At 36.8% G+C, this 9,283-nt stretch overlaps 1 protein-coding gene across 2 annotated transcripts in view; it reads right to left on the bottom strand.

The window, feature by feature from the left end:
* LOC107665484 (histone-lysine N-methyltransferase 2B-like) overlaps window positions 1-9,283 on the bottom strand; it is a 40,141-nt gene that overhangs the window by 13,253 nt on the left and 17,605 nt on the right. For both annotated transcript variants that reach the window (XM_016456389.1, XM_016456390.1), the window contains exons 11-26: window positions 8,288-8,398; window positions 6,279-6,392; window positions 5,963-6,109; window positions 5,710-5,802; window positions 5,407-5,524; window positions 5,034-5,147; window positions 4,761-4,948; window positions 4,551-4,649; window positions 2,962-3,072; window positions 2,742-2,818; window positions 2,376-2,476; window positions 2,203-2,285; window positions 1,986-2,120; window positions 1,535-1,693; window positions 1,320-1,437; window positions 1,157-1,235 (exon numbers count right to left, since the gene is read on the bottom strand). In XM_016456389.1, coding sequence (XP_016311875.1) covers window positions 1,157-1,235; window positions 1,320-1,437; window positions 1,535-1,693; window positions 1,986-2,120; window positions 2,203-2,285; window positions 2,376-2,476; window positions 2,742-2,818; window positions 2,962-3,072; window positions 4,551-4,649; window positions 4,761-4,948; window positions 5,034-5,147; window positions 5,407-5,524; window positions 5,710-5,802; window positions 5,963-6,109; window positions 6,279-6,392; window positions 8,288-8,398 — 1,847 coding nt within the window. The remainder of the gene's footprint in view (window positions 1-1,156; window positions 1,236-1,319; window positions 1,438-1,534; window positions 1,694-1,985; window positions 2,121-2,202; window positions 2,286-2,375; window positions 2,477-2,741; window positions 2,819-2,961; window positions 3,073-4,550; window positions 4,650-4,760; window positions 4,949-5,033; window positions 5,148-5,406; window positions 5,525-5,709; window positions 5,803-5,962; window positions 6,110-6,278; window positions 6,393-8,287; window positions 8,399-9,283) is intronic.

Raw genomic sequence — 9,283 nt, 5'->3', positions numbered from 1 at the left:
CTTTTAAAATTAGAGGCAACCACTGCATTTTAATCATGATCCAAACAAAGATGCTGCATACATGCAACATTAACAGTTAACTAAATTAGATTATATAATTTCGAAATTTGAAGCAAAAACAGAATGGTTTGACTTAAGTTTTGTGAAACTATACATAAAAATATCTGCATGAAACAGCAGACGAGCTGAATGAGACGCAGATTCACTCTCTGCCAGCAGGTGGCGCTTAAAGCATTTTTTTGGTTTCCGCTGTAAACAAAGCAGTAAAAAAAACATCTAAACTTTTCTATAGACAGTAAGTTCCCCTCAGACATGCATTCATATAAACTCCTACATCTAAATGAATCGCGATTTGTTTAGCATCTCAACCGATTTGAATCGTCACATATTTGAATCGATTTTCAACCGGTTCGCGGTTAATCGTTACAGATGATTAACCTAGTTTTAATGTTTTTGTCTTGTCGTTCTGGGACACGGCATCACAGTATGGTAAGGAGCGTAACATTTCCGTCACACGCTTGAGGTATTCGGCCAATCACAACGCACTGGATAGCTGGCCAATCAGAGCACACCTCGCTTTTCAGACCGATGAGCTTTGAAAAAATCGACGCGTTTCAGAAAGGCGGGGCATAGAGGAGAAACAATAATGTACAATATGTCGAAAATAATGTGTTTTTTGAACTTTAAAACGCATAAACACATTTCATTACACCAAATACACAAAATAATGTTCTTTTTAGCAACATCATATGACCCCTTTAAAACGAAAACGCACTAGTGTAAACGTAGCCTGAAAGATGTGGAAACTTTGTTAAAATTATTTGCACTGATTTATTGTGTTGGTTACATTTTGTTCTTTTGTGCAGTGGATCAGGAGATGAGTGTTTGAGTATATAAAAACGTCAACAAGCACAAAAAATAAGTTTTTTTTTTTTTCTTGAGATAATGTGTAATGTAATCTTGTTACAACAGATTTCATAAAATTGGTATCAGAAAATCATTCAGGAATCGGTATCGAAGTCAAGGTATCGGTATCGACATTAAAATATTTTGAACGATACCCAGCCCTATTGATAACTGATCAAGGACAATATCAAATTATTTGATTAATAAGCTTTTAATAAGCTGAGTGACTTTTAAACGTCATATTACTCACTGGTAACCAACTGGATACAACTTTCCAGAATTTGCAGACAGCTCCGTCAGAACACCAAGTTTTTGTACATGTAGAGACCCTGCATAGATACATAATAAAACATGTTAAACTCTCTCTTATTTTTAATACACCAACACAGAAAAAAAATCACCTGTTTACTCACCAATCATCACATTTACAGACTCTGGCTCCAAGCCTGTTAGAAACTTCCTGCGCAGACTGATACCATCAAAATCTACGTAGACCCTTCTAAGAACTTCAAACCCATTTCTTTGTTCAGTCTACAAAAAGAAAAGCTTGGATATATTCTTCACACTTCAATTTTACAGTAACTTTAAAACATTAAATATTAGTTTTCCTCTGAGCCTGCATGCATACCTTGTTGCTTATGAGGTCATGGTGTTTGTAACAGTAGACTTTCTTATCACACTGGAAGACACAGTTGCTGGCACGAGCACACATGAAGTGGTAGTTACTCTGACATGAGGTAAGGCAGCAGCCCACAGTTGCCCCTGTCTGGCCACAACGCTCACAGCGCTGACAAAAAAAGGTAATGTTAATAAATTTAGTTCACCAAAACAAATAATATTCCATTTATTAATATTAAAAATTGTATAAAGACTTCACTCAAAAAGAACAATATGAAGCTGTATATATTATATAATATAACATACAACTGAGAATATCAACTACAAAATCCTCTTGTTTTTCCAGGTTATTATGGCTATGAAAACCCTAAACTGGGCTTAAAATCTTTCATTTTATTTCTTTTTACACTTTTGTTCAGTTTCTATCTAAATGACACTATTCTATATCAGTTCAAACTTACCATGAAGCGGCCCCTGGCGACGGCACTGTGGACATGCAGCAAAGCTCCTTTGACATCCTGCACCTCCGCCGACCACATGCAGCAGTTCACATGAGCCCATTCATTCTGTCCAATATACAGCAGCCTACCAGCATCCTACACAAAAAGACAACACAACTCAGCGGAGCCAAACATGAGACTCATCTTTGAACTTAGAACTGGTCAAGGCTTCACCTACATTCGGTTTGGCGTCTCCATGTTGCTGGCAGAGGGAGCACTGTCTTTCATCCGAGAAAGACTGTGAGTTCACATTCTGCAGATCTGTAATTCGTGAAAAAAAATTTAAAAAATTAACAAAAGACACAAAAAAGAGGAGAGCATGAGCCATAAAGATAAAAACAATGCATTTACCTTGAGATTTCGATTGAGGGTTTTCTGGATCCTGCTCTTTGAGCCATTGTGCATAACTGTGTTCATCGCTGGGGGGAATTATGGCCTCGGGGAGCATACCGCTATGAAATAAAAGAGGCAAGATGGACCTTAACTTAAATACATCACAAACACAAAAGCCTGAATGCATGTAGTAAATCACCAAGTAAATTTGCTCAACTGCCTTAAACTCTGATTGCTGTAAAATCATTTTTGTTGATTTTAACAATCTGAAGGATGACTCAATGTTATTTTCTATGGTAACTGACAGTCTACAAAGTCAAAGTTTAAGTTGTTTAATCACAGAAAACTTTATTGCTTTAAAAATAAGAAACATTAGGTTCATACCTTGGAAATTCTTGCATATGAGAGTTCCAAGTTTTGGGGTCCTGACTGTTGAACCAGCTAAACACTTGCTCTATTAGCTGCAAAGACAATGCAAAGACATTTAAAAGAAGCAAACTATGCACCAAGATGAACTACAGCCTGTAAACATCACTCATACAATATGCATTGCATTAAAATTCTCAATAACAGCTGAACTAGGCCTACAGGAGAAACACATTACCTTTATATAATACAATTTGGCTTGGCCGGTGGGCCTTTGCTCCTCTAGAAGATATTCTTCTTTTCTCAGGCTTTCCACCATCACTGCCACCACATCCTCATGAAATGCTTTCTGAAAGAACAGAGTAAACTGCATTTATTTACTCTATTATACACATTTTATTGATGCCAAATCTCTTAACTGTGATCTCTTAACTTAACTATTTCAGACTTAAATATATTGATTAGAGATGCAATGATACAATTTTTTCAGATCCGATCCAGAAAATTCTGAGTATCGGCCAATTCCGATCCGATACCAGCGCAGTTTTAAAAAAAAAAAAATCAGTGTAGAATTTCTATACTTCTTTGTGTTGACCTGACCGTCACTCTTTTGTGTGTTAAACACAATCTACTAAATATAGACAACTTCATTTTAATAAAAACTAACAAATGAAAAAATATATAATAATCTATGACAAAAATACTATTATAAACTAGGTTAATGGATAATTTAGCAGCAAATTTATTCTAGAAAAATCATGAGTGCTCAATTTTATAAAATCTAAACATTTAGTGAAATAACATCATTTAGTGTAGGACTAAATCTGGTAAAATCTTACAAATTGCTCTCTGTATTACATTAATGAAAACAAGTAAATGTATTTATATATAAATATAAACTATAAAATTAAAAGACGTTTCTTTTAAATGTATAGCACAGTAATGAAGGCAGCAACATATGATAGATAGAGGAGTCCTATCTATCATATGTTGCTGCCTCCATTACTGTGCTATACATTAGATTATTAATAGCCTTATAGGACAGAACTAGAAATGCTATAAATAATCTTTCATTGTGCAAAAGTATTATATAATACGAAAAGCTCCAATACAGAGCGGCACAAAGCGCTTATGCACACACAAAGTCACAGCGCAGAGCTCCGCATAGAGAAGTTCAAAGCACAGAGGAAAGAGATATTGATGCGTAGTTTATTAAATCTGTGCGATAGTATATTGAGCCTTTTCTTTTAACAGTTTTAAATCTCAGTTATTGTGCGCTCTTGGAGAGAGTTTCATCGTCTTGACTGTCGTAACCAAACGCGACACGCAGTTTGAATGCTGAATAGAGGATGACAGCCGCAGCGGAGAGAAGAGTTTACGTGAACTTGAATTTAATGACTTAAATATTCATCTGTACCTCACACTGAACTACGGAACATCTTCAGAACACTTGGACTTTGACTGTATGGTGCTTTATAATGTGTTTGTGATTTTGTGTGGCTTAACAATAACACAGAATAGTATAAGCACAATATCGGATTTGGATCGGTTCGTCTGACCGATACCCGATCCGGCAGAAAATGCCAGTATCGGAGCCGATACTGATCCTGAGTATCGGATCGATGCATCCCTAATATTGATAGACTGAAAAATTAAATAGTTCCCCTGCAAATGTATAGGGAAGATTTGGATTGAATATAAACTATAGAGTATTGGAGTATTAAGGATATTGTAATGTTAGTTTCCATAGATTCTTCTGTATTGTTATGTTGTCATAACTTAATTAAATCAAGACATAACTAGCTTCACATTTATAAGAGATCTCACCAGTGAAGTGTACAGGCCATTTTCCAGCTTCTTCTCTACAGGATGTAGACAACAGCTTGACCATTCCTTTACAACCTCAAAATCTGGACAAACCTCACACTGTCGAGGCACACATATAAAGCACATTTGATTCACCAAATTGCTACAGGAGTGTGAACAGACAAATTGTTTAAACTAAATCTTCAGTAAATAGACTGCTGAAAACTTCACCTGTGCACACATGAAGAGGTGGCAGATGGTCGGAGAGCTCTTCAATCCATTCATGATTTTCTCCAGCCCGTTCCTCAAAACTTCCTGAACAACATCCTGCCAACCGCTGCGGAATCTCTTACTGCAGGGAGCACAGGAGAACACCAGACTTTTCCCCCGCAGACGACACAGGATCTCATACAAATCATCTGAAAAAGTAAAAGTTAGGAAGGAAATACAAGACAAAGTACTAAGTGAGGGATCAGTGAGGCACTGAAAATGGACACATCCTACCTGTGAGCCCCTCACATTTGGGATGGACCCAGTGGGCACATCGGGCACACTGCATCATGCTGCTGTCAAACTCATGTTCTTCATAGCACTTCAGACACACAGTGCAGAAGTTCCCTGAGAAAACACACACAACAAATTACAACAATGTATTACAAAAGTAGATAAATAACTAAACTATATAAAACAACAACAACAACAACAAAATTATACTTTTTTTTTAATTGATTGATTAAAACAAAACTAAAACTAAATCTGGTCTCACTTCAATAAACTTTTTTTCATATATACATGAAAAGTCCAATATATACATGTAATGAATTATTTAATTAATATAATTTAAAAACAATCTGACAAGATGTTTGCATTGTCAAACCTTTGCTATGGAGTTTGCTACAGTCAGGGCAGAGGTCCAGCTCATGGTTCCAGGACGTGTCTGAGGAATTCCCCGGAGTCACACCACAGCTCTTACACCTAATACACAGCATACAAATCTACAAAGAAACAAAGCAAACTTTATTTACGGGCCAATAACATACTAAAAAAAAATACAAAAACATTATAGTCACTAAACTCACTGTACAGATAATTCAAATGGTATTGTGTGACAAACTATGTGAAAATTAAAATTATGATTTTAGGACATCCTGTGGCAGCCTGTGGCAGGGAGGTAACTCACCCATGAAGTGTTCATTTTGACAGGTTTGGGATATTTAGGTCCTAAACAGGATGGATGGTAGCAGTACATGCATCTCTTGCACTGCAAAACTGGCTAAATGAGGAAAGAACAGAACATCCCTGCTGTTAAATATACATACTTGCATGGCTCTTTCAATGTATATTTAAAATATATTTCTCTTCTGCAAAGTAAAAACTGTAGGTCTGCTTCCATAACTATTCTATATTAGTACTAAATTCAAAGTGTAAAGCACCTTTGCTTGCTTGCTCTTGCGGCCACAAACATGGCAGAACTTGCAGCGTCTGCAGCACCAGTTCTCCTTGTTCTCCTTCTTTGGACGGTCGTCCAGTGGCAGGCAGAAAAGGTGAAAAGGCTCACAGCACATCTGACAGTAGATCATCTGGGGAAGAGAACAATTAAATCTCAATTAAATAAAGATCAACTTCTATTCTCCAGCAAATAATGAAAATTGGTGTGACCACTGACATACTGTAGTACTGTGTTTTGACAGAAGTAGTACGGGTAATGATTCAATGGTATTGAGTGATGTAATGAGAGCTGGATCTTACATCATGCTGGCCTTTGCTGGCACAGAGCAGACACACAAACTGGGGCATGATGGGAACTGAAGTGAGAATACTCAATCCTCCCATCAACCACACATTCTGGATGTGACAGTCTTCCTGCATAAAGTAACAAAAAATGTTGTTAAAATAACAAATTAAAGAGAATAAAGAAAGTTTGAGTTATGAATAGATTGACATCTAATTTTTTTCTTCAGAAAATCTAAAATTCATAGGGATGTAACGATTAATTCAACTCACGATTCGATTCGCGATACTGATTTCACGATTCGATTTTCTCACGATTTTTTCTAAACAAAATTAGATTTAAGCAATTATAAATGAAAAGGTGTCCTTTTATTATTGCTTGGACGAAATGCTGCACATTTCTTTGTGAAACAGAAATGTCAAATAACAAAACTAAATTGAAATTTTAAAACAAACCATAAATCTAATCAAATAAATAAGACAAAAAAATCTCTTCATATAAACAAAGGCTACCTGTGCACTTTCCATTCAAAATTAGTGGCAACCACTGCATTTGAATCTCAATCCAAACAAAGATGCTGAATACATGTAGCATGAGCAGTTTTTTAAATCTAAATTAGATTGCATAATTTGACATTTTAAAACAAAAACAGAATGCTCTGACTTTAGTTTTGTGAAACTATACTGCATAAAACATCTGCACGAAACAAAGAGCAGAAGCTCTGAATGAGATGCAGATTCACTCTCTGACAGCAGGTGGTGCTTATAGAACAGCAGCGATACAGCGTTTCCTTGGTTACCACTGTAAATAAAGCAGTACCGCTCTTATGAACGCTGTTTCACTATGAATTATACAGAGATGAAAAGAAAATATCATCTAAACTTTTCTAAAGACAGTCAGTTCCCCTCAGAGATACATTCATATAAACTCCAACCCCCAAATGTATCGCGCTTCGTTTAACATCTCAACCGATTTGAATAGTCACATATTTATATTGATTTTCAACCGGCTCGCGGTGAATCGCTACATCCCTAAAAATGAATGAACTGAAAAAAGGATCGTCACGAAATTGTCACTGAATTTTATCACCGCAATATATATACACATTAGGGATGCAGAATTTATCGGCCGAAATGGCATTTTCAGTTTTTTGGCTGAAAGAGAAAAACGGCCGAAAATATGAGCCAAAAATATAAGCCGTGCTGCCCAGCAGTGTTCAGCGCTCAGGTTTCCCATAGCCGTCGTCAAGGCGCAGTGTGATGATGCTCCGCTCAATATTCCATTCTATGAATGTGTGTTCCGTTGAGTTGCTCACTGCCCATGTGAACACCGGAAAAGCAAAGTCCGCTCAAATAAAGCGCTGACAGGACATTTCTATGTAGTGTACGTGTTCCTGTTTGCAATAGCGCTACTGTGCTGTAACAAGGTGTAGTACAGCTGTACTGGGCAATGCTGGTAAAATGACGCTTCCCCCTCTCGTGACGCTATGCTCTGCTCACATGCTCTGATAATAATAGCTTTGAAGGACCATAAATTATTTGGATAATTAGCCAAAAAAATAAAAAACTATATATATATATATAATTAATATATCTCTATCTATCTGTTATATCTCATTCTGTTGCATAGAACTGAATAATAATAATAATAATAATAATAATATATATTTTTCTTCCCCTTGAGATTTAATGTTGGTGAAAGAAGTCTCGTATGCTCACACTTAAACACTTATCCTGCATTTTTTTAACAGTTATTTTAAATTGTAATATTATTACACAATATTACTCTTTTTACTACATTTTTGATCAAATAAATGCAGCCTTGGTGAACATAAGAGACTTCTTTCAAAAACACTAAAAATTCTTAAATTAAAATTATTAAAATAAATCTAATGTATATATTAATTCTAATTTTATTGTATATGTCTTGGATGAATAACCTATATTCGCAATCTATATTCAACTAAAACACCCAAAAAACTGAGCTTCTGGTTTTATAGAAAACTCATTGAAATCTCAGCTCTGACCTTGAAGTCCACACGAATCTTGTTCATCGTCCCCTGTGACAGCTTGCCCCTCTGGGTGCAGCCATTAATCAGTTGAGTCAGGACACTGGACGGCATGTGCTCCCCCGAACTCTGAGAACGAGTAAGAGAGGAGCAATGAGTAAACGCTTGCTCCTCTTCCACCACTTTGCACATCACTTTCTGTGAGTTTGTGGTGTCGCATTCAGTAAGCGGGACTGCTAAACCCAAAATGGCCGCTTGCACAACACTGGCTGGAAGCCTCTCCAGCTGCAACTGCAGCCTGCGCCCAGGCTTGAGGGAGGGACTTCCTGTGGGGGTGAAGGGATGGTGGGGTGGTGCTGAAGTGTCCGATGATGATGATGGCTCAAGTGGCTCCTGTGTAAATGTCAGTAAACACCAAGAGAATTGGGGAAATATGGAGGGGACCAGCATTATAGTGGGACCACAAAACAAGCAGGAAAAAGAATGGATAAAAAGTGGGCAAGAGGAGGACCGTCACCAAACAGAGCATGAGAAGAAATGAGAAGGCAGACAGCAGCGGGAAGCACTTCCATCACCATCAGAACTGTAGATGTTCAGAACAACAAAGGTAAGATTAATACTAGTCCAACAATGTCCTAACCAGGCAGAACGTGATAAGCAATTATAGTTCTTTGACGTCTGAATTTTTGTCCTAACCACAAAACACAATATGTGCTAATTTAAGTTTTAATTAATCCCGCTAAGGTTAAAGAAAGAAAAATGACTTGATGCCAGAAACTTTATGTAACTGATAACCTGATTAGGACACGCTGTTATACTGTAGCTGTGGAAAGACAGGAAGAACCGCATCTAGGAACAGGGTAAAAGCAGTTTTATTTTAAAGAGAGAAAGATAGGAGATGAATCAGGTTTGTTACCAAATGCAGAGGTTAAAAAGGATGATATTTCAGAGATGATTCAGAAATTGGATTACGCTATAATTGAACGATCAAAATAAGGCAGCATGATTAATTCA

The sequence above is a fragment of the Sinocyclocheilus anshuiensis genome, unplaced genomic scaffold (genome assembly GCF_001515605.1).
Source record: "Sinocyclocheilus anshuiensis isolate Anshui unplaced genomic scaffold, SAMN03320099.WGS_v1.1 scaffold904, whole genome shotgun sequence".
NCBI classification, from domain to species: Eukaryota; Metazoa; Chordata; class Actinopteri; order Cypriniformes; family Cyprinidae; genus Sinocyclocheilus; species Sinocyclocheilus anshuiensis.
The sequence above is the reverse complement of the archived record's forward strand: the minus strand, read 5'-3'. Positions and strand labels throughout refer to the sequence as shown.